Genomic DNA, 25,293 nt, shown 5'->3' with positions numbered 1-25,293 from the left:
ACCAGCTGAGAATATTCTTAAATTTAGTAGCAAAAACCTATATTCAAGATGTCAAAGTCAGTACTATAAAAATAAGATATACTCTGAGCAGAGAAGTAAGAAGAGCATCTGGTTTTTTTATACGTAGCAGTACCAGAAAGCTAGCATATTTTTTATCAGATGAAAAAGATAGCAAACCTGTCAAGTCACTAGAAATCTAGCTGGATTTTCTTCTTAAATGCAGAAAAATTAATAAAAACTGCTCTGATTTGCAAAGTAGTCTATATTATAGCTTGTTCCTAGTTTAAAAACTTAGTTACTATAAGTATTTGAAAAGCTATTTTTCACTAATTAATTCTGATTTCTCAGCTACCAAACAGTATAGAACATACTAGAATTTAGTAGTGATTGGTCAGAATTTGCAGGAATCAATTTGGCTCAGCTATACCAAGAGTATCAAGTTAATGGAGCTGATTTAGTGCTGGCACAAAGTCTGGAAAGCAAAGATCAGATGAGAAGAGGTAGAGAGATAAGATAAGAGTAGATAAGATAAGAACTCTAGCTTACTTGGCACACCTCAACAAAAATATAAGTAAGCAAGAGTCTTGACAAGGAAAATCAAAACAAAAAAGTATCTAGTAAGAGATTTTTCAGATAAAAATAGTGTAATAACACAACAAATAATAGAGATATAATAAAGAAAATTTGGTAGTTTGTATAAAGAGTACTATTAAGGTTGTCTCTTAAATTTTAGATGAAAAAACCATGTGATTGCTGAGTAATAGTGTGAGAAGTATTTCTGACAGGTGTGAAGCTGGCACCATCTATTTCCACTTATATCTCAACAACTTGCAGGGCAAATCCACTGAAAATTGGAGAAATTCTTAGGTAGAGATGTTATGAATCTTGTGGCACAGCAGCCAAAGGCACAGAATGATTGGACAAGACCTGACAAGACAAAGTTACAGACTATTGTAGAGAAACCTTAAGACCAGAAGTCACATGATCAGAGAGTAATACAAGCAAGACAAGATATAAGAAAAAGAGTATTATGTATCATAATACTACAGCATGAGTAATCTAAGAGAAAGTATCACAAGTATTATTAAGAAAGCATCATGTATATAAGAATACTTATTACTAGAGATTCAATAGACTTGTTCATTATAATTAACTTTTCTACTTATCTTATAGATACTTTTAAATCAGATACCTTTATATCTTGATTACTTTTTATATTATTGAAGTCTTGTAATACTGAATAATTGTATCTGATTCCACTACTCTTGAGAAGGCACAATAGTCTTGCTCTAACTCTGATACATCTGTACAGAAACTCTTTGTCATCAGAGCAAGACTATCCACTCAACTAGAGCATTATTAAACTATTAATTACTATACTCTAATCTGTAGTTATTCTTCTAAAGCTTTTTGATACTTTTCAATACTTTAAAGAACTTCAGAAGACCTTAACCAACACAATATATTAATTATCTCTAACTCAGAAGAGAATATATCTGAAACTCCAGAGATTGTATATAAAAAAAGAACTTTCTGCATTATATTGAAGATAAAAATATAACTTCATCCCACATCAAGATCTAACAGAATATAGAAACCATGTCTGCATTGAAAACATCAGTTATTAACACTCAAGATCTTATGAATAGAATCTTGAAGCTCAAACAGATTACTAAGAAGCTTGAAGAGCAGAATCATAAATTGAAAGATTATAATAAGCAGCTTAAGATCTAAGTCATGGCCATTTTATCTACTGAACAATAGAAAAAGAAAGATAAAGCTAAAGTCAACTCACTAGAACTTTTCAAGAGTAAATAAGAAAAATTACAAGCTTTCTTAAAACAATTGCACATCTACATAAATATGAAAGACAAAGAACTGAACAATAATAAAAACAAGATAATAATAGCAGTATTATATCTTTACAGAGCAGTATTTAATTAATTTAATATCTATCTGTAAAATTACTACAAAAAAGATGAAGTTAATCAGAATAACAATATACTTAAGATTATTGACAGTTACAACATCTTTATTCAGATATTAAAAACCACTTTCAGAGAAGTTGAAGAATAAAATGCAGCAGCTCAGCAGTTACATTATATATAACAAAAGATATCACCACAAGACTATACTATAAGATTTCAGCAAGTCTGCATCAATACTGATTGAAATAATAAAGTCTTAGTCAACACTTTCTATCAAGAACTATTTAATAAGATTAAAAACAAAATAATATAATTAGAGAAACAATCATGCACTCTGATCAAGATAATTAAAGTAGCAGTCAGAATCAAAAACTAACTTTACAAATAAAAGATAAAAAAGCAAGAAAAAGTATTATGAAAGCAATCTAGTTTATTAGACTACACTGAAAGTCAAGACCAGACCAGAAATATATAATCAGACTCTTATAGACACACATCTATAAAGCTGGATACAACAAAAGTTAACACACTTAATAAGAAAGAAAAAGAGCAGAGAAAGAAAGAGAAACTGTACTTCTATTATACTAAGCTCAGATATCAAGCAAGACAGTGCAAAACAAAGAAGATAGATTAAAGAGACAAGAAACTCAAAGTAATCTCAAAAGAAAATAAAGAAGACTCTGATATCAAATACTATTTTCAAGCAACAACTCAGAAAGAGCAAACCAAAGAGAGACTTCAACAGTAGTTCAGAAAGATATTCAAAAAACAAGTTGTAAAAGCTTATCTGAAGCTACTCCAGCAGTCAGAAAATAAATCAAAATACCAAAACAAGCTGAATAACAAGAAATAAGAGTTATATAAAAAATTATGTGTGAGAACAAGAAGCAAATTAAGTGATGATTGAAGAATTTAACCACTCAACTGCAAATACTACTACAAACAGAAAATAAACAAAATTCAAGACTCAAAGTACAAGAAATGTATTTAATACCCAATCTACAGATATTTATACAAGCTTCATCAGAAATAACAAGAAGAGTTCAAATAATGAATACAGATTACAGAAGGCTTTATGTATTATGGAGACTATAATTACAATATCAAGAATTACCAGTATTAGAGATGCAACACTGAGAAAGAAAAATAGAAAATATCAGACTTATAAAATATCTTAAATATGAAACATCTAGATCATGCCAGAATTTATTAGAGCTTTTGCTACAACAATAATTACTCTATTTGCAAAGATGAAAAGAACAGCAGATACTATTCATAACTATCAGAGAAGCTGCAAGCAATCTAGAAATAAGACAATAATAATAATAAAGAATATTGATCAAGTAAAGAACAGACAACTACATCAAATCTGAAGAAAGAATCAAGTTGAGAAATACTAGAATTTGAGAAATATAAAAAAGATATCATGAAGAAACTTAGTCTTATAAAAAGTATGATACTTGAAGAGAAAAAATGCTCAACAGCAAGAATATTATGAATTCATGATAATTAATTGCACTGAACCACATGCAAAGAAGAAAACAGATTACTAGTAATAATAATATACAGTCAGCACTAGAATAAAAAAATAAAAAGAGATGAAAGAATTAAATCACTCATATTACAACAAATTCAAGTACAAATGCTAATGCAAATTTCACAAAGATAAAAGATTTTGAAAGATGATAAGATTTCTGCATGATTTAAAAGAATGTGAAAACTGCACAGAATGCAGAGATAATTAATATATACAGAAAATACATAAGAAATGATGTACTAATAAAGATAATTGCAGGATATACAAACAGGCACTCAAGACAACTCTTATTAATCTGGAAAACAAGCAGACTGCCACAAACAAGAGTCTGTAAGCAGTATAAATAGGCAAGCAAAGATGTTAGCCATTAACAGACAAACTTGTTATCTCAGAGTTACAGTAATCTTACTCAGATCAAAGCATGCAACAATCTTAGTGAATTCAGAAGTAACTGAACTATTCATTAACAGAAGATTCATCAAATAAGCTGACATTATGAAGTAAATAAAGAAATATCTCTACTAATTATCAGAACTGGAAGAAGAAACTCTTGATAAAGTTAAAGAAGAAATATACTTCATCAGAATAAGAATAGAACAATACTACAAGAAAGTATATTTTAAAGTGACAAATCTAGAGAACTATAATATAGTCTTGAGATACTCTTGATTGAAACAGTACAATCCACAGATTAACTAGTAAGAAAAAAAAATTAGACTGACAAATTATAAATGCTCTCTCAAACCAGTACACTATAATCAGAGATCTACACTCAGAAACAATTTAGACAAGACACTGGCCATAATAAGTTAGATCAAACAGAAGATACTGCATGAAGAATAATTAATTAATATAAAAGAAATTTATAGAAACTCAACTTATAACAATAAAGCAGATTAAGTTATAAAGAACTTCAACAACTCAGCACAGCTGCAAGTACAAAAGAATAACCAGAATGAAAAGATCAAGAAAACTTTATCAGAAGAATTCTGAAAATACATTAATATATTCAGAAAAAGAAATCAGAACAACAGTTTACTAAAGCATGAACTCTGGAATTACAAGATAAAACTACAAGACAGAAAACAATCAGCAAAACTGCTAATATACAGATTAAATGAGAAAGAATCAGCTGAAGTAAAGAAATATATTAAAGATAACCTCAAGAAAAATTATATTAGAGAATTAACATCACCAGCAGAATATCCAATACTGTTCACATCAAAAAAAGATGGAACCCTACAACTATGTGTGAATTACAGACAGTTAAACAGCATTACAGTCAAGAACTACTACCTGATACCATTGATCAAAGAAGTGCAAGACAGATTGAGAGAAGTAACATGGTTTACTCTAATTAATATCAAAGACATCTACTATCAGATACAGATTAAAAAAGGTGATGAATGAAAAACAGCATTCAGAACATAATACAAACTATACAAATACAACATCATGCCATTTGGACTAACAACAGCACCAGACACAGCACTGATAGTACTGCAAAATATGCTTGCTAACCATGGAATACTAGAAGACATAATTACAGACTGAGACACCAGATTCAGAAGCAAATTCTGGACAACACTAATAGCACAACTGGGAATTGAACAAAAGATGTCAACAGCCTATCACCCACAAACAGATGAACAGACAGAGCAACTGAATCAAATCTTGAAACAATATCTGCAAGAATATGTTAACTACCAGCAGAACAATTAAGTTTTACTATTACTCATGGCATAATTGACATACAATAAAGCAAAAAATGTCACTACAGAGATGACACCATTCTACATGAACTACAGCAGAGAATCAGAAATACAGAAGCAATCAAGAATTGTATAACAAAGAACTCAAGAAGCAGAACTTACAGCAATATAACTACAAGAACTGCAAGATCAGATGAAACTGGACATCAAATTCCTGAATAAGAGAATGAAACACTACTACAACAGAAGACACCAGAAGACACTAACTCTGAAAGAAAGAGAAAAAGTATTTCTAATTTAATGGAATATCAAAACCAAAAGACCAAGCAAAAAACTCAATTTCAAGAAATTGGAACCATACAAAATCATGAAGCAGATCAGAAAGGTTAACTACAAATTCCAGCTATCCAAAAAGATGAGAATACATCTAGTATTTCATGTCTTATTATTGGAAAAAGTACTGCTACACACTAAAGAAATGCCCATGAAGATTAATGAAGAACAAGAATATAAAGTCAAACAGATACTAGATTATCAGAAGATTAGCAGAAAACTTCACTATCTAGTGAAATGGAAAGAGTACAATATCTTGAAAAACATCTGGAAATCAACAGAAAATCTCAAGAACATCCAGATAATTGTTGAGACATATTATTAATAACACTCTTACTTAGCAAAGCATTAATAAACAAATCAAAAACAACCAGAAGAAAGCTCAAAGAAGAAAGATCATCTAATAAAGCAAGCAGATTCTGAACTTCTGCCTGCTCAGCCACTCTTTTCTGCTCTTTCTCTTCCAGATGCTCCAATTTCTTCAAAAAAGAAAGATCTTAAACTATTATATCACTACCACAATATTTAAAAAGAAACTCTTGTTTTTGAAGACAAAGAAGTTTTGAGAAAATACAAATCTGTTTCTCAAGAGCCTGGTATTTCTCTAACTCTAGCTTCTTCTGAGCTTTTTCAAGAGAATGCCACTTCTTAGTGAAAGAATCATTGTTGTGAACACATGAACAACCAGAATGTATGCATTCACTACATCAAGAGAAACAAGAGAACATAATACACATCTTGTTAAGAGAAGAACAACAAACATAAGAGAAGACTATAATAAAGTCTGATTTTTTAATATTAGCAATCAGAGCATTCTTGTGAATAGCAGACTTGAAAGCCATGGTTAAGCCATGAAGACACTTACTTAAAAAAAAACACAAGAAGATACAAGAAGAGAAGATTACTCTTTTATATCTTAGAGACAAGAAGCAGAGTGATTGGGGACAATGTGCTGTAAAAGAAGAGAATGATGTTATGAATCTTGCAGTATGGCAGCTGAAGACACAGAACAATTAGGCAAGATCTGACAAGATAAAGTTATAGACCATTGTGAAGAAACCTTAAGACAGGAAGTCACATGACCAGAGAGTGATCTAAGTGAGATGAGATATAAGAAAGAGAGTATCACATATTATAATACTACAGCACAAGCAATCTAAGAGAAAGTATCACAAGTATCATCAAGAGAGTATCATATATATAAGAATGCTTATTACCAGAGATCTGATGAACTTGTTTATTGTAATCAACTTTTCTACTTATCTTATAGATATCTTTGAATCAGATATCTTCATATCTTAGTTACTTTCCATACCATTGAAGTCTTGTGATACTGTATGATTATATCTGATCCTGCTACTCTTGAGAAGACATAATAGTCTTGCCCTGACTTTGATACACCTGTATGAAAACTCTTTATCATCAGAGCAAGACTGCCCACTTAACTGGAGCTTTATTGAACTATTGATCACTACACTTCAATCTGTTGTTATTCTTCTAGAGCTTTTTAATACCCTTCAATACCTCAAAGAACTCTAGAAGACCCCAACCAATACAACAAGAGAGAACTCTTTCAAATGAATGTAATTTCATCTAATTTGAACAAGAATTGACTGAGTTGTGAAAAGAGCATGGTATTTGTTAAGCTTGTCAGATATTATTATAATTTATCTCTTACAAAGTATTTTGCTACAGCAAGAATATACAAGCTTATAACTTGCAAATATTTTTGATTAAGAATAAGAGAACTGGTCAAGAAATATTACAAAGTTTGTAAAATCTAATAGAGCTTAAAAAAAGTTTGTAAGAAATCTTAAGAAGAATTATCATTCTTATCAATTTCAAATTACTCTTGAGAATTTATTAGCATGAATATTATTACAGATTTTTCTGTGAGTCTGAATTTTGAGAAGATGCAGTTTGACTGCATTCTAGTTATAGTGAACTGACTTATAAAGATAGCTCACTTTATCTTTAAAATAAAAAAGCTGACATCAGAAAAGTTAGCCCATTTCTTTATTTATAAGATAGTGAGATTGTACAGATTACCTGCAAGTATAATAATAAATTAAGAATCTCTATTTATAAGTAAATTTTAAGATAATTTAACTTATATCTTAAAGATTATAAAAGTAATAAGTACAGTATCCCATCTGCAAACTAATAATCAGACTAAGAGACTAAATAATGTGCTAGAGTAGTATCTGTAAAGCTATATTAGTTATAATCAAGATAACTAAGTGATATAATTATTAATAGCTGACTTTGTGTTCAATAACTTACAGCAGACTTTCACACAGAAATTATCTTTTCAGCTAATATATGAATTAAATCTGTAAGCAGATCTTTTAAACTCTGATAAGTATAACTATATATACAAGAATTTAAAAAATCAGATGAAGATAATAAGATTGCTCTGTAAGAAAATCAAGAAATTACTTGTAAAGACACAAGTCTATCAGAAGAAGTACTATAATCAGAAGCATATTATAAAGATCTTGCAGATAGAAGACAAGATATAGCTTGACCTTTATAATATTAAAACTGTATAATCTAACAAAAAATTAAATTTGTTGAGATATAAGTCTTGTAGAATTATAGAGAAAATAAACTTGTGAGTTTACAGACTGAAGCTGGTGTCAGATCTGTAAACTTATAATATTTTTTATATATTTCTGCTCTGCAAGCACAAGATCTGTAAAGAAATTAATAGCTTATCTTATTATAAAGTTTGCAAGGCAGACAAGAATAAAAAAAAGTATCAGATCTGCAAGATAATTAACTTAAAGAGAAAGAGTTGCAAGCTATAATACAGAGTATATTAGAAAGATTATAATAATAAGAAGAACAAGATATGAGCTTTGACAAGTAATATCTGTTTACTGAGAAAGCTACTCCAATAATTCTATAAAGAAATCTGGACAAGCCTGGTTTACAAAAGAAATAGATAGAGATAGTGAAACTAGAAAATGAATTAAAGAGAGAAAAGATATAGTTAAGCTAAATTAAATCAAATTAAATTGATCTTAAAAAAAGAAAAAACTAAGCTAAGAATTATATAAAAGTTTCTAACTTTCTTCTGTAAAGATCTGTAACAACTATCTATAATCTTACTACTGGAAAGAGAAAGCAAAATACTTACAATATAGATAGTTATTACACTTTTAACTCATGTCTGCAGAGATATACTCTGCAAAAACTGTATTACTATAGTCTTGCTAAGCTCTCTTACAGATGAAGTACTTCTGTTTACATAATAGCTGGACTTCAGCTCTAGTTACAAGAATAATACTTTTGCAGAGCTGAGTACAGACAGTTAACTAATTTAAATTATTCAAACTAGTAATAAGCATGAATCTTTAGATAGACTTGTGATATCATGCTCTTTTACAGATGGATAAAGCTTGTACTTCAGTATAGAATAGAAGATCTAAAAGAATTACTAAATTAGCTTGTGATGTAGTAGCAAAAATAGTAGCTGGTAGTATTTAAATGAAGATGGTCTGGAATTATTATTGTCAGTCTTACAGAGAAGATACTGAGTAATTTCAGATACAATGCAGAATCACAGTACTTATAAATTCTGCTAGAGCAGAGAGAATAGCAACAATAATCTGGAAAAGATTAGCTACAAACTGAAATGTGATAGAGAATACTTATATTTCTGGCTAGAAGTGAAGCAAGAACTGCAGAGAGAGAAAGTAGAACAGGATTCTAACTTCATCAGCATGTGAATTAATATTAGCTTGTGAGAAGCACTTACAGCTGGAGCTGCTGAGAGAAAAGTGACAGCTAGTAAAGAAGAGAGAGAAGAAGCAACAGTAATACTCTAGAACTATTAGTTACAAATAATTCTCAATCTCTAGAGTCTACTTACTGAAGACCTGAACATCTCTTCTTCAAAAGAAAGAAGAGTGGGTGTTCTTCTGAAAAAGAAAAGTAAAGACAATTTGCAAGAGAAAAAAGAGAGAGACTGTAAAGTATTGTGAACTTTTAGCAAGCATCAGTTTTTTGGTGAACCAAACTCCACATGAAGATAAAATCTTATAATCACATAAAGCAAAAATACAATCAGGAATAAACTCATCAACTTGTGGTCTTGCAGTCAGACAGGTAGAGTATTAAGATATAGCTATATTTTTTCTTTCAAATATCAGAGATCTTTTGTAAGCCTCCCTTCTATATAAAGTAGTGCTTGAAGAGTTCACTTATCTTGATAATAATAAATTAATAATATAGACTAGAGAAGAAAAAGAAGAAAAAGAAAGAGAAAGAGAAAGCAAGAGAAAGCTCTCTCTTAAGCTAGTGTTTATTATCTAATAGTAACATAGAGCTAGTAAGAATAATAAATACTCTCTACATATTATTATGTTATTAAGCTCTGTTGTATTATTATGTTGTTGTATTATTAGAGTTGTATTAATATCACATCTCTAGTAAGACTGTACTCTTTTTCTTACAAGGAAATTTTTATTTTTCTCAAGAGATTTTTTGTTTTTCTACTCATGAAAGTTTTTAATAAGACAGCTGTCTTGAGAGATCAAGACTTACAAGAGAGAGAAATCTGTGAAAATTTATCTGTAAATCTATTATACAGATAAACAACATCTGTAAAGATTCAGAACCTTGACTTGCAAGCTGTTGAGAGTACATATATTCTTGCAAAATACTGTCACATGCTTATAAGCACATATAAAAGACTACCACTGCATGAATCTCTTGTTAAGAGCTAGTGGCAATCTTGTCTACAAGTTGTATATAGTTGCTAATACTAGATCTTTTTATCTTGCATACTTTTTTCTAGATACAATTTCTCCTATAGATTCATTGTCACACTGATCCACATGTATGATTCTCACAAGATAATAAACAGATATGAATCAAGAATCTTCTTTAATTAAAAAAGCAGTCACCAGAGAAAGCTCTATTATTCTAAAACAGAAAAATCAGTTATAAGAAGACTTAAAGATGAATAAGATCTTTACAGAAGATGTGAAATAAGATTCAACAAGATATAAAGAAGAGACAAAAAGTTATAAAGATTTAAATAAATAAGCACTACTGTAAATCTGATTTCAGTGTTAAAGATAAGATATTTCTATCTGTAAAAATCCACTTGCAAACTCCTTACACAAATAAGAATTTGTCTGTGAACTCTTTATATGAATAAGAACTTGCTGCAAACTCTTTACACAGACAAACCAATATCTGTAAGAGTCAAGAGCCTCAGCTCACAAGCTGTTAGAAGTCACATGTGTTCTTGTAAAGCACTAAGTTACATGTTTGTAAGCACACATAAAAGACTGTTACTGCACAGACCTCTTGCTAGAAGCTAGTAGTAATCTTGTTTACAAGTTATATATAGTTGCCAGAATATAGATCTTTTATCTCATATACTTTTTTCCACATATATTTCTTCTAGAGATTTATTGTCATGCTGATTCACACATACAATTCTCACATTTTACCACTCTTCTTTAGAGACACCTGACAATAGTATTAACATGAAGAAGTCAACCTTCTGAAACTTGTGAATCTGAAACACCAGCTGAAAATCTATCTGAAGAACAAAATCAAGTTTATGAGAAGATAATCAATCTTAATATCTTATCTCTCTCAACTACTAATGAAACTGAAACAAACTTTGCAATCTTAAAAAGAAAGTCTACTCTTATATCAAAGAATGAAATCCAACAGCTTTATGAGAAAATCTAACTACTAGAGAAAATAGTGAAATGGTAAGAAAAGTTAAATACTCTCCAGAATGCTCAAAAGTACTTGTAAAGTGAATCTCTTGATATAATTATCTTCAACCCAATATCTGCAAAGTATCTGTTAGTCTTGAGATCACTATAACATATGAAGTGCTATCAGACTGGTATCTATTCAAATTATTGCTGGTTCATCTCTAATATTGAATTCATTTGCAATACAAGCAAACTGAATAATAAAGAAATTCTTGTATATACTCTTACAGAACTTGATTATATTAAGAAGAATCTTTAGAAGGCCTATTGTGAAGAAAACTTATTAAAAAACAACTGGACTGATCTTAAAGAATTTCTATATGTTAAGGCTAGAAGACTCAGTAAACTGCATGCAAAACTCTTAATGAGCAATTTTTGCTCTTTGCAAAAGCTTAGATAAAACTGATTACACTTATTGCTAATAATTTCTAAAGCTTACAGCAGAAATTAGTGAAGAATTTGAAGACTTTATAAAAATAAAGAAGAATCTGTTTATATGAAGCTTGGATAAGCTCATGCAAATTAAACTGAATAAATAGCTAGAGATTCTAGATAATATTAATGAGATAGTAGCACTGGCTATCTGGCTCTGACCAAGTGTATCAGTAGCCTATATGAAGAATAGCTCACATGTAAAGTCTATTAATCTAGTTAAAAGTGCTTGCAGAGATATAAAGATTAATAACTTAAGACTATAAATAAATAAGAAAAGTCAACCTCAGAAACCTGCTCAGAAGATGGAAAAAAATCTAAGAATTATAAAGTCTTGAAAAAGAATAAAAAGTGCTTTAAGTGTAGTCAAAAGAGCTATCTTGTAAAAGACTGTCTCAAGAAGAAGAAGAGTAGTAAATAGAAAGTTGGAGAGCTGTAAGTAGATAGAATTAATATAATAAAGTTGTTTAAGAGCAGTCTTCTTGCTCTTCTCTTTATCATTCTAGATGTGCAAAGCCTAACTAATAGAAGTATTATCTGGTCAGCACTAATAGATTCAGGCTGTCAATCTCTAGTAATTAGCTCACAGTTGGCTGCAAAGCTAGCTTTAGAGGTGCACAAAATGTCTATAGAAATTCAAACTATTATAAATTATAAGAATATCATTCTTGCAGAAGAGATTGTAAATATATTCTTTAAAGTCTGTGACTTTTAGAGAAACTAGCAGTTATTTTATGAACAAGTAATGGTTGTAAATATAAGAGATGAGATACTAGTGAGTTTGAGCTAGCTGCAGTAACACAATCTGAAGATGTGTTTCAAGAAACTAAAACTAGAATTTTAAACTGTGTGTTATGATCTGCTTGTGAAGATTAAACTAGTTAATTTCTTGAAGCTTGTAAAAGAAGAAAAGCTTATTTATATAATAACTCTCTGTAAATCAGAACAAGTGGTGACAGTAAATCTAGATCTTTAGATACTGGAAGTCTACTGTAAACTTATAAAAGTGTTTAGTAACAAGAGATCTTGAGAGCTGCCACTATACTGTAAAGATGACTTGATTATAGATCTTGAGCCAGAGAAGCAGTCAGAATTTGAAAGAATATACAGACTTTTGGAAGTTGAGCAAGAAACTCTTTGTAAATATCTAAGCAGTGCTCTAATTTATAGATTTATCTGATCTTTTAAGTCATCTGTGGGAGCATCTATTCTGTTTGTGTTCAAGAAGAACAGTGGACTGAGAATGTGTGTAAATTATTGTGATCTGAATTTGAAAATGATCAAGAATAGATATTTTCTACTACTGATTAAAGATATATTATATATCACTTAGTTAGATATCAAGAATGTCTACCATATATTGAGAATTTATGAAGAGAATGAGTGGAAAACTGTATTTTAAACTTTACAAAAACTATTTAAGTACTTGATAGTGTTTTTTAAACTTGTAAATGCACTGGCAGCTTTTTAATCATATATTATAAAGGCACTTAGTGAATATTTAGATATGTTTACAGTAGCTTATCTTGATAATATGGTTGTGTACTTGACTTGTGAGAAAGATCATGAGAAGTATGTGAAATTAGTACTTAAGATACTCAAGAATGCAGATTTTTATTGCAAGCTGGTAAAGTACAAGTTTAATGCTTGTAAGATTAATTATCTTGAGTATGTTATAATATCAGAGAGTGTTCTTATAGAGAAAAGCTGTATAAACACTATTCTTGACTTGCCAGAGCTAATCAGTAAGAAAGAGATTCAAATCTTCTTAGAACTTGTGGACTTTTACAGATGCTTTATCTCAAGATTCTCTAAGATAGCCTGCAGCCTGACTACTTTTCTAAAGAGAGAAGAAGCAAAGCTAAGCAAATGTGTGTGAAAAGAGATGAGAAGAGAAGTTAATATTTTTATAATGAAGAAAGATTGCAAAGTCTTTATAAGCCTGAAAAAAGTATTTGTGGAAGCTGTTATGTTTCACTATTTTGATATAAAATAAAAGACCAGATTGAAAACAGATGCATCTGGCTTTGCAGTATGTAATATTTTATTACAGCTGATGAAGAATAGTATTTAGATTCTAGTTAGATTTTATTTGTAAAAGATGCAATCTGTGGAGATGAACTATAATATTTATAATCAAAAACTGCTTACAATCATGAAGTTATTTAAATATTAGTGCTGCTGATTAAAAAAACTTGTGAACACCGGTTCAAGTTCTTACAGATTATAATAGCTTGCACTACTTTCAGACTGCTCAAGATCTCTTGTGAAGACAGATCTGCTGGATGCAAAGACTGATAATCTTTTGATTTATAGTTAACTATATGAAGAAAACTAAGAACCTGACAGATGGATTTTTGTGAAGACCTGACTATATCAAGAAGACTGGTTTAGATACAAAATTATTTACTAAGAGAACTCAGTTAAACTACATAATCAAGTCTTCAAACCACAAAGACTAGTGAGATAGTTAGGTATTTAGCTTGACAATACACTTACTTTCAAGAACCATGTGGAAATCAAGATATCAGCTGCTGAAAAAGTTCTGAATCAAATAATTAGACTTTCAAATACTGAAAAAGGTCTTATCTTTCAAGCTATGAGACAACTCTATATAGCTTGTATTACTTCAGTAGCTGATTATGGTGTCCAGATTTGGTAGAAGAATCAAAAAAATCTACTTAATAAATATGAGAAACTTCAAAACTCTGCTTTAAGAAAGATTCTAGCAGTTTTTAAAATCTTTCCAGTGTATGTTATAGAGATTGAAGCTGCTGTCCCCCCTGCCAAAGTAAAATTTAATAGACTACGTAGAAACTATGCTTATAGACTATTAAAAATGTCAAAAGAATATGCAATCAGAGAAAGAGTATCTTCTAGCTTTCCACCATATAATAATGATGTTGATCTTGATTGGAGAAGGTTTTTAAACTGGAATCAATCAGAACTAAATAATGAATATGTTGAACAAATATCAACTAAAAGAAAAAGAAGAAAAATCAATAAACAAAAAAAGTATCCAAGTCAACTATTCAGAGTTTGTTCAATGATTTCAAACATATTATCTTCTCTAAAAACAGAGAAAATCAAAGCAAAAGGGAATGCACCTTGGTTTGAAAATTTAGCTGATTTAATAGATATTCAAATTGAAGAATCAGATAAGAAAACAGCTAAAAATAGTCATCTAAATAGAATTAAAAATCTAGACAATAGATCTTTAATTCTCTATTCAGATAGATCAAAAGCTGAAGAAAATCAATATGCTAGTGCTGGTGTATACAATTTACAAGATAATATTAGATTCTTATAGAATCTAGACAAATATCTTGAAGTCTTTGATGCAGAACTCTTTGCTATAGATAAAGCATTTAAATTAGCAAGTTTCATCTCTGAGTCTTAATCAAGATCAATATCAAATATCTGGATGTTTTCTGATAGTCAAGCTACTATTCAGAAACTTATGAATCAAGATCTTAATTCTGGCTTATATTATCTTCAATCTATAAGAAAAACTGCTAAGTATATTAAAAATCAACAAATTAATCTACATCTTCATTGGGTTCCTGCACATGTAAATATATATAAAAATGAAGAAGCTGATCTAGCAGCAAAAAAAGCTACAGAATTAAATTAAGTTTGTTCAGAGAAATATGTATCTCTTACTTATATAAAAAGACAAATAAAAGAATAAGCAATAATAGAGTAGTATAAAGATTTTTTTAATAGAGAAAGCTCTACAATTCACTACTCTTAATTCAAAATAAAGTTCAGATGGAAAGCATCAGCTCTTTCTATATTCAAGAAGATATGGTCAACTATTTATCAATTAAAGCTTGATTATGAATATTTCAGATCTTATCTAGTAAGATTATCTGACTACTTTTCCAACTTATGCTCTTTCTGCAATTGTGTTCAAAATCTAAAGCATCTATTATTAGACTGCTCAGCTTATCAAACTAAAAGAAGAAAAATTTAACAAGAGCTTGATATTTCTCAACTATCTTTAAATTTTATTTTTGAAACTAAATTAGATCTAAGATAGCTAGTTTTATTTCTTAAATGTACTGGAATAGCTACTAGATAGTGGCTTTCTCAAACATGTTAACTTTATTTCTTTAAGAATTTTGTTCTTCTTTGAAATTTATTTTATATACTATCTGTTATTTGACTTTTATAGAGAAAGAACATCTCATATTGCCTTGAAATACTGTGATTCTTCTATTTTTCAGCTTCTACAATGTACACTAAATAAAGCCTAACAGATAAGCTGCTAGATAGTTTTCATAGTCACTGGCCAGGTGGCTCACTGGTAAAATGAGCTGCAGGTGCACTTTAGGGTGCAGGGTTTGAATTCTTCAACTGGCACACTTTTTTACCCACCAAAGTTGCAGTGTAAAAGGCAACTCATGTATGCTCATGGCTCTACTAAGCTACTTACTATCTTTTACCTAATAATAACTGATGATTGAATAGAGATAGTAAGTCCATCTAGCATCTGGTGAAGCTAAAATAAATGCAAGTAGATAGGCTCCACTGCACTACTAAAAGCTACTTACTATCTGTTACCTAATGATAACTGATGATTGAGTAGAGATAGTAGATCCACCTAGCATCTGGTGAAGCTAAAATGATGCAAGTGGGTAGGCTCCACTGCATTACTAAAAGTTACTCCATCTAGTGATCCAATAATAACTAATAATTAGGTGACTAAGTGGGGCGCCAATTCAGGGAAATGGATTTGACAACCATCTAACAAGGGCACCTCTGATTATCTCTTGAAATAGTCAACTATTTCTTGAGATAATTAGTTAGTTATTAATGGCAAGACTGTGACAGCTAATTGGTAGGCTGGAATGCTGAGATTAGCAACTGAAAGACAGAGTTTAGTAGCTAGTGGACTAGCTAGCTCCCAGAACTAGTTACTAGATCAGTAGACTGGGCAGTAGTGGCTTCACTAGAATCAGAATAGTTAATGCTGGCTTGAGAGGACAGTTTATGGCAGTCAGTTATTATAGGTGCATGTATAATAGCTTAAGGTGTATCCCCCTGTGTTTGCATTCTCTACAGGCCTGGTTGACCTTTGGATAGGCCTTAGGAACTCCAGAGCTAGAGCAGCTGTAGGGCCAGGGGCTTAATTCTGGCTTGTATTATCTTCAATCTATAAGAAAAACTGTTAAGTCTATTAAAAATCAGCAAATTAATCTACATATTCATTGGGTTCCTGCACATGTAAATATACATGGAAATGAAGAAGCTGATATAGCAGCAAAGAAAGCTACAGAATTGAATCAAGTTTGTTCTGAAAGATATATATCTCTTACTTATATAAAAAGACAAATAAAAGAACAAGCAATAATAGAGTGATTTGAAGATCTTTTTAATAGAGAAAGTTCTACAAATTACTACTCTTAATTTAAAATAAAATCCAGATGAAAAGCATCTACTCTTTCTATATCTAAGAAGATATGGTCAACTATTTGCCAATTAAAGCTTGGTCATGAATATTTCAGATCTTATCTAATAAGTTTATCTGACTACTCTTCCAACTTATGCTATTTCTGTAATTGTGTTGAAAATTCAAAGCATCTACTATTAGACTGCTCAGCTTATTATACTGAAAGAAGAAAAATTTAACAAAAACTTGATATTTCTCAACTATCTTTAAATTTTATTTTTCAAACTGAATTAGGCTTAAAATAGCTAGTTTTATTTCTGAAATGTACTGGAATAGCTACTAGACAGTGGCTTTCCCAAATATGCTAATTTTATTTTTTTTTGATTTGTATCACATTGCTACAAGAATTATTATTTTCCTTTAAAAATTAATATTATGCTTTATCTGCTATTTGACTTTTGTGGAGAAAGAACATCTCATATTGCCTTGAAATACTTTGAATTTTTTCCTTTATTCAGTTTCTACAATGTATACTAAGTAAATCCTAACAGAGAAGCTGTTAGGTAGTCTTTATAGTTACTGACTGCATAAGACTATAATGAACAATAATAATAATAATAAATTCATAGTCACTGACTGCATAAGACTATAATGAATAATAATAATAATAATAGTAATAAGACTGGTTTAGATAATAAGAAGAATTGCAAGACTGCAAATCAACTAAGAATAATGCTTACAAAGAAGCAAGAGATTACAAAAAAGTTGAGACTAACAGCTCAAGTTTCTTTCAATCAGAAAGAGAACAGAGAAAATAAGAATGTATAACTTATCTTTATAAAGTTTTGAGTTGAGATCAAGAAATTACTCACAAAGATTATCTTGAGAGATATATATAAAAGAAGATTGCAATGTAGATTCAGAAGATTAAAGATCTGGTTTGTGAAAAGAATTCTTATAAAAAAAGCAGCTTCAATCTGTTGATATTACTGCTAAATCTACTGTAAAGTGATAACTATATAGCTGAAGTCTGCAAAGACATTAAGATAGATACAAAAAAATTTATAATGTGAAAAGAGAAGAACAACATTCTCTATAGAAATAATTGCATGTATATTTCTCAGAATGAGACTTTGTGAATAGAGCTGATCAGATATTATCATAATCTATTTCTTGTGAAGTATTTTACTATGACAAGAATATATAAGCTTATAGCTTGCAAATACTTTTGATCAAGAATAAGAGAACTGATAAAGAAGTATTGTGAAGTTTATAGAATTTGTCAGAGCTTAAGAAGAGTTTATAAGAAGTCTTAAGAAGAGCTATCACTCTTACTAATTCCAAATTACTCTTGAGAATCCATTAGCATAGATGTTATTACAGATCTCTTCATGAGCCTGAATTTTAAGAAGATGTAGTTTGATTTTATTCTGATTGTAGTGAACTAGTTAATAAAGATAGCTTACTTTATCTCTACAATAAAGAAGCTAACATTAGAGAAATTGGCTCATCTCTTTATTTGTAAGATAGTGAGATTGCACAGATTACCTACAAATATAGTAACAGATTGAGAATTTCTATTTATAAGTGAATTTTGGGGTAATTTAACTTATATCTTGAAGATTATAAAAGTAATAAGTACAGCATTTCATCTGCAAACTGATAATCAGACTGAGAGACTGAATAGTGTAGTGAAGCAGTATCTGCAAAGCTATATCAGTTATAATCAAGATAACTGAATGATGTAGTTGCTAATGGCTGAGTTTATGTACAATAACTTATAGCAGGCTTCTACACAGAAATTATCTTTTCAGCTAATATATGAATTAAATCTATAAATGAATCTCTTGAACTCTGATAAGTATAGCTATATGTGCAAGAATTTAAGAAATCAGATAAAGACAATAAGATTATTCTGTAAAGAGATCAAGAAAATACTTGTAAAGATATAAGTCTATTAAAAGAAGTACTATAATCAGAAGTACACTGTAAAGATCTTTCAGATAAAAGATAAGATATGGCTTGATCTTTGCAATATCAAGACTGTATAGTCTAACAAAAAACTAGATTTGTTGAGATACAGATCTTGTAGAATTATGGAGAAAATAGGCTTGTAAGTCTACAGACTGGAGCTGTCTTTAGATCTGTAAACTAATAATGTCTTTTATATATCTCTGCTCTATAAGCACAAGACTCACAAAGAAATTAATAGCTTATCTCATTATAAAGTTTGCAAAACAGATAAAAATAAAAAGAAGTATTAAGTTCACAAGATAATTAACTTAAAAAGAGAAAATTGTGAGCTATAGTACAGAGTATATTAAAAAGAATATGATAATAAGAAGAATAAGACATGAATTCTCACAAGCAATATTCATTTACTGAGAAAGCTACTCTAATAATTCTATAGTAGGAATCTGGACAAGCCTGATTCATAAAAGAGATAGATAGAGGTAGTGAAACTAGAAAATGAGTTAGAAAGAGAAAAGATATAGTCAAATCAAATTGAATTGGTTTCAAAGAAGAAAAAACTAAGCTAAAGACTATATAAGAGTCTCTGACTTCTTCTACAAAGATCTGTAATAATCACTTATAATTTTACTGCTGAAAAGAGCAAGCAAGATGCTTATAGTATAGATAGTTATTATATTTTTGACCCAAGCTTATAGAGATGCACTTTGTAAAGACTATATTACTATAGTCTTACTAAGCTCTCTTGCAGGTAGAGCACTTCTGTCCAGATAGTAGCTGAGCTCTAGTCTAAGTTAAAAAAATTCTTTTGTGAAGCTGAGTGTGCACAGTCAACTGATTTGAATTATTCAAACCAGTGATAAGCATGGGTCTTTGAATAAACTTGTAATATCATGCTTTTTTATAAACAGACAAAGCTTGTGCCTCTGTATAGAGAAGAAGATCTGGAAGAATCATCAGATTAGCTTGCAAAGAACTAGTAAAGATGGCAGCTGGTGGCAAGAAGATGAAGATAATCTAGAACTACTATTATTAATCTTGTAAAAGGGGTGCTGGGCAGTCTCAAGCATTTTACAGAATTATAATACTTATGAACTCTGCTGGAGCAGAGGGAACAGCAACAATAATCTAGAGAAGATTAGCCACAAACTGAAATATGATAGAGAATACTTATATTTCTAGCCAGAGCTAGCACAATAGTTATGAGAGAGAGAGATGGAGTGACAAGACCTTAATTTCATCAGCACACAAACCAGTATCAGCTTGTAGAAGACACTTACAGCTTGAGCTAGTGCAGAGAGAGCAGAGATAACTAGTGGAAGAGAGAAAGAGAGAGCAACAGTACTCTAGAATTATCAGTTGTAAATACTTTCTAAAGTTCACAAGAACTACTTACTGAAGACTCAGATATTTCTTCTTCAAAAAGAGAGATGTGAGCATTCTTCCAAGAAAGAAAAGTAGAGATAACTTGTAAGAGAAGAGAGAGAAGAGAGTGAACTAGTAGTAACTAGTATACATTAGTCTCTTTGTAAACCAAATCTCATGTGAAGGCAAAATCTTATAACCATACAAAATAAAGATACAATCAGGGGTGAACTTATCAACTTGTGGTCTTGCAGCCAGATGAGTGGAGTGTCAAGATGTAGCTATTTTTCTTTCAGAATATCAGAGATCTTCCACAAGTCTGTTTCCTATGTGAAGCAGTGCTTAAAAAGTTCACTTATCTTTAATAAAGATAATATAGACTAGAGAAGAGAGAGAAGAAAAGAAGAGAAAGAGAAAGCAAGAGAAAGCTCTCTCTTAAGCTAGTGTTGATTATCTAATAGTAATATAGAGCTAGTGAGAACAATAGAGACTCTTTATACATTATTATGTTATTGGATTCTGTTGTATTATTAGAGTTGTATTGATATCATGTCTCTAATAAGACTGTACTTTTTTTCTTATAAGGAAATTTTTATTTTTCCCAAGAGATTTTTTTTGTTTTTCTACTTATAAAGGTTTTTAATAAGACAGCTGTCTTGAGAAATCAAGACTTACAAGAGTGAGAAATCTGTAAGAATCTGTCTGTAAATCTTCTTATACAGATAAGAATTCATTTATAAATCTCTTATGTAAATAAGAACTTGCTGTGAACTTTTTATATAGATAAACTAATATCTGTAAAAGTCATCAAAAGTCTCAGCTTGTAAGCTGTTGGAAGTTATATATGTTCTTGCAAGATACTAAGCTACATGCTTGCAAGCATATATAAAAGACTGTTATGGCACAAATCTCTTGCTGAAAGTTAGTGACAATCTTGTTTACAAGTTATACATAGTTGCCAGAATACAGACCTTTTATCTTGCATACTTTTTTTCTACATATATTTCTTCTAGAGATTTATTATCATACTGATCTACACACACAATCCTCATACTATCACTAAAGAATTATAATATTAACTGATCAAGTAGAAAGCTGGCAGAGCAGCATAAAGATATCTTTAAGATAGATAATAGCTACTGGCTCTGGCTACTGAGCTTTATAAAGATTCACTTTATATTCTCTTCAGATAAGCTTAGAAAAGCTGTTAATAACTCTTTTTCTGGCCAGAGTATAGATTCTCTTAATTCTGTTATAATTTATAATGAGAATAAGTAAAAAGTAGATGAGATTTTGATAAGCCAGATGTATAAAAAAAAGCTTTAATACTGAATTAAATAGCTGAAGTTTAACTTAGATTATATATAGTATTCTATTCAGAACTTGAAGAAATGTCCATACAAGATTTACGTCTTTCATACAGCAAATTCTACGAAGACCAGATCTCTAAGACAGTTAGATAAATAGCAAGAGACTTGAGAGCTAGAAGAATATCTTTCAGATAAGAAAGTTGATAACCTATCAGTATGAGAGCATGTTTGAAGCTTGTAGAGAGATAATATGAGAATTATAATTCTTCTGATTAAGCTGGCAGATCAGTAAAAGATTATTCTAAGCTGAAGCTCTAAACTCTAGACAGAAAATTTACTAAGAAGATAAATATTTATCTGACACAGAAGCTTATTATGTGTATATAGCAAGTTCTTGCCCCAAGCCCTCCTTCTAAAGCCTGTCTTAGTATTTTATTATTATAGCTACCTAGTTGGTAACAGAGATTTTCTTTCTACAGTGCCTAGCTGAGCTTCTAATAATGTATATAGATTATGAAAATCTCAATATTCAGTCTTTTAGTTAGTGAATTTCTACATTCTATGCATAACTTTCTTCCACCAGTTGTGAGCATTAGATCTACTTAGCTCTTTTTTGTATCTCAAATTCTGGAAACATCTACAAAATCTATACTAGATTCTTTAACATTTTGAACACTTCAACATATGATTATCTAGATTGATATAATATTAACAAGATTTATAAGATAAACTGCAACAACACCTCACATTGCAGATCTGATAGAAACAAATATCAATATGAAGAAAATAAACAATAATAAAAACATTAAAAGTGGTAGAGTGGCTATTAGTAAAATACCAGCCAACAACACAGATAATAAAAATATGTTCTTGAATACATCAGATAAAACTGGAAGTAAAGAAACTCTTGAAGAAAACAAAATATATCTGTAAAAGAATCTAGCAGACATATGTGAAAATAAAATATGCAGACTGCAAAAACAGATTAAATATGAACAAAAATTAGTAAATAATAATTTTTCTTTAAAGTTCTTCTTGCAGACACAACTAATAAAGAAATCAGATAAGTTTAATAATATGAAACTTTCAAAATCTTATTACTATAGCAAATCACTTGATAAATATAAAATATAATTAGTTTTAATAAGACAGCAGTTCTGCCTGAGAAAATCACTATATAAAATAACAGATACTGTTAGAATTAATTAAGTATTCAGTTACTTTTGTAATAAATCTCAGAAACACTGGCAGATATTAAAAATAGAAAGAGAATAATTATCTACATTGTGAAATAAGTTCAAAAAATGATGTAAGAATATTTCCGAGATACACTGCTTTCTGAGAGAAGTTGTTCTCCAGCGCTGGTGGAAAAGGGGAAGGGACAAAAGAGTGGAGACAACTTTCTACCAGACGACCTCTGGGAATATCACGCGTGGAGATAAGAAGGAAGGGGCGGGTAATAAGTGGATGCAGACAAACCGGGTTCTGAACAGATGACATGTTCTTGTAATTGATTCACCCACTTCTCAGTGTACGACCGACGTTCATCATCATCATCATCTTCTCCTGCGGCAGACATTGAGACGATCCGATTTAAATTCCATTGCAACTCAAGTAACGCCCTACTTGGTAGAGGAAGACGTTGCGCGTCAGGAGTTCCTAGAGTGAACCGATGGCCAGATTTGAGCCGAGCGAAGTTGTTCGGTGAGGACTCTAGGGCGACTGTGCAGCCATCAACCTCGTCGAGGTCCCTTGACGAGGATGGGGGCTTTCTGAGGTCGACAAGATCGTACGGTCCATGGCTCTGTTTGGGTTGCCAGTACCATTCCACGTCAAGTTTTGATTTGTCCTCATTGTATTCAAGCGGACGAAGAGCAAAGAGACCCTTGGTCCAAGCTGTGTGAATGGTTGGCTGCATACAAATCAAATTAAAACACGCATCGGAACCGTCGTTCGGATTGTTGGGGCAGCAAAAGATTTCTTGACGCCATTGCTGAATTTTTTCTGGTTTCCAGAAGAATTCTAAAATCTTCCAGAAGCCTTGGATTTCGTCGGTGCGCTCATTTGGAGGTGTTGCAGGGCGAATCAAGCAATGCGGATATATGTGTGCGACCTCGAAGATTGGCGACTTGGTGAACACGCAACTGGAGTTATCTCGTTCACAAGCTTGCTCTTTTGGACCGCTTGCACGAGACTTGATTGATTTTTCCTTTGGTGATGTAGTTGTAGATGAGTTTGACCGAGTCACCAGTTGCTTCCAAAGTCGAGGGAGCGAGTGGCAATCACGCGCAAGGAGGGACATAAGTTGAGGAGCGGCTTTGGCTTGGCGAATGAGCTCTCGAAGTTGATCAATGTCACACACCTGGAGGCAGGCCCAAAAAGCAGCACGCACTTTGTCAGTCTCTAGGGCGTTTGCAAGCTCGACCAGAAGCTCTTTTCGCTCTTGTGTCGGGATGTTCAAATGTTCCTCTGAGGGCAGCGAAGATTCTTCCGATGGGAGCATGGGGTTATCAAAGCATGAGTGGGTTGTGTCTGGAACCGCAGCTGAGGCTTCATCGACTTGCATCAATGTTTGGCGACGTGTCCGGCGCACAGGAGGGCTGTCGCTTGCATGTTTTCTCTTCTGCCCCTGAGCCATGGTGATTGTCGCGAAGTGCAAAGGATGTAATCAATTGATACTTTGACAGAAAAGCTGTTCGCACAAGGGACATCAAGTGAGGAGTTAGTTATGTTGAGGCAATGTGAGAAATCATACAAGCCTTATCAATGAAAATTGAGATTCTCCTCACTGAGAGAGCACAGACAGACCATTGCGTTAAGATACAAAACTGGAAAAGGAAAGTGGAAAGATAGAAGGTCAGTTGGAACCCTTGAGAAGCCCCCTTCCTTTTCTTGGCCAGTTCCTTTGTTACTTTCCCAGGACACATGACCCGGACCCATTTATGTAAGCCAAGGGACCTCGTAAAGGTCACGTGATGCTTATTAAGCGGAACGCACCTCTAGAAAAACAGTCACATAAGATTTTTTTCTTACCTTTACCAAGCATTTCCCAAGCAGTTCGCCTCCCTCCTTGGCGAAGATGGCTCATTCGCGCGATAATGAGTAGATTTAGCTGTTAAATGTGTTATTTTGATGGAATCTGATGAAAATTGATTAAAAAATGATTGAATTGATAGGCCTACTACCAACAGTATCTTGAGGGTGTTGCCAGTGGAGAGATTGTCCTGCCTGAGTACATAACAGTGAGTAACACAATCATTTGCTAATCAGTTACCAATCAGTTAATAACTGATTAACGTAATCCACAAGCGAGCGAAATCTGCAAGCGAGCGAAAGATATTTTTTCAACTTCCTCAACCATCCACTTCAACACATCAGAATACCACCAATTCACAATAAAAATACAAGATCCTCTATAGAAATAGAGGGCAGGATTGAACTTGCTATTTCTACTCTTAAAAAGCAAGAAATTAGCTCAATTGCTGAAGCTGTACAGCTATTTAACGTATCTTATACTATCTTATATCATCAAGCAAAAGAAAGATGTGCAAGAATCAGTCTAT

The 25,293-nt window shown here is 31.3% G+C and overlaps 1 protein-coding gene across 1 annotated transcript; it reads right to left on the bottom strand.

Annotated features, from left to right (window-relative positions):
- Positions 1 to 22,798: 22,798 nt before the first annotated feature.
- On the bottom strand, positions 22,799 to 24,934 carry CIMG_02125 (uncharacterized protein). Its single transcript, XM_001248353.2, has 2 exons — positions 24,764 to 24,934; positions 22,799 to 24,422 (listed from the first exon to the last, which is right to left on the bottom strand). Exon 2 carries the CDS (start codon positions 24,366 to 24,368, stop codon positions 23,157 to 23,159), a length of 1,212 nt encoding a protein of 403 aa, XP_001248354.1. The 5' UTR covers positions 24,369 to 24,422; positions 24,764 to 24,934; the 3' UTR covers positions 22,799 to 23,156.
- Positions 24,935 to 25,293: the final 359 nt, after the last annotated feature.

Source organism: Coccidioides immitis (genome assembly GCF_000149335.2).
Source record: "Coccidioides immitis RS genomic scaffold supercont3.1, whole genome shotgun sequence".
NCBI lineage: Eukaryota > Fungi > Ascomycota > Eurotiomycetes > Onygenales > Onygenaceae > Coccidioides > Coccidioides immitis.
Note: the sequence above shows the minus strand (reverse complement) of the source record. Positions and strands in the feature narration are given on the sequence as shown.

What these genes read in the sequence shown, in the direction of transcription:
- CIMG_02125 (XM_001248353.2), bottom strand. Translation starts at nt 24,368, where the DNA reads ATGGCTCAGGGGCAGAAGAGAAAACATGCAAGCGACAGCCCTCCTGTG.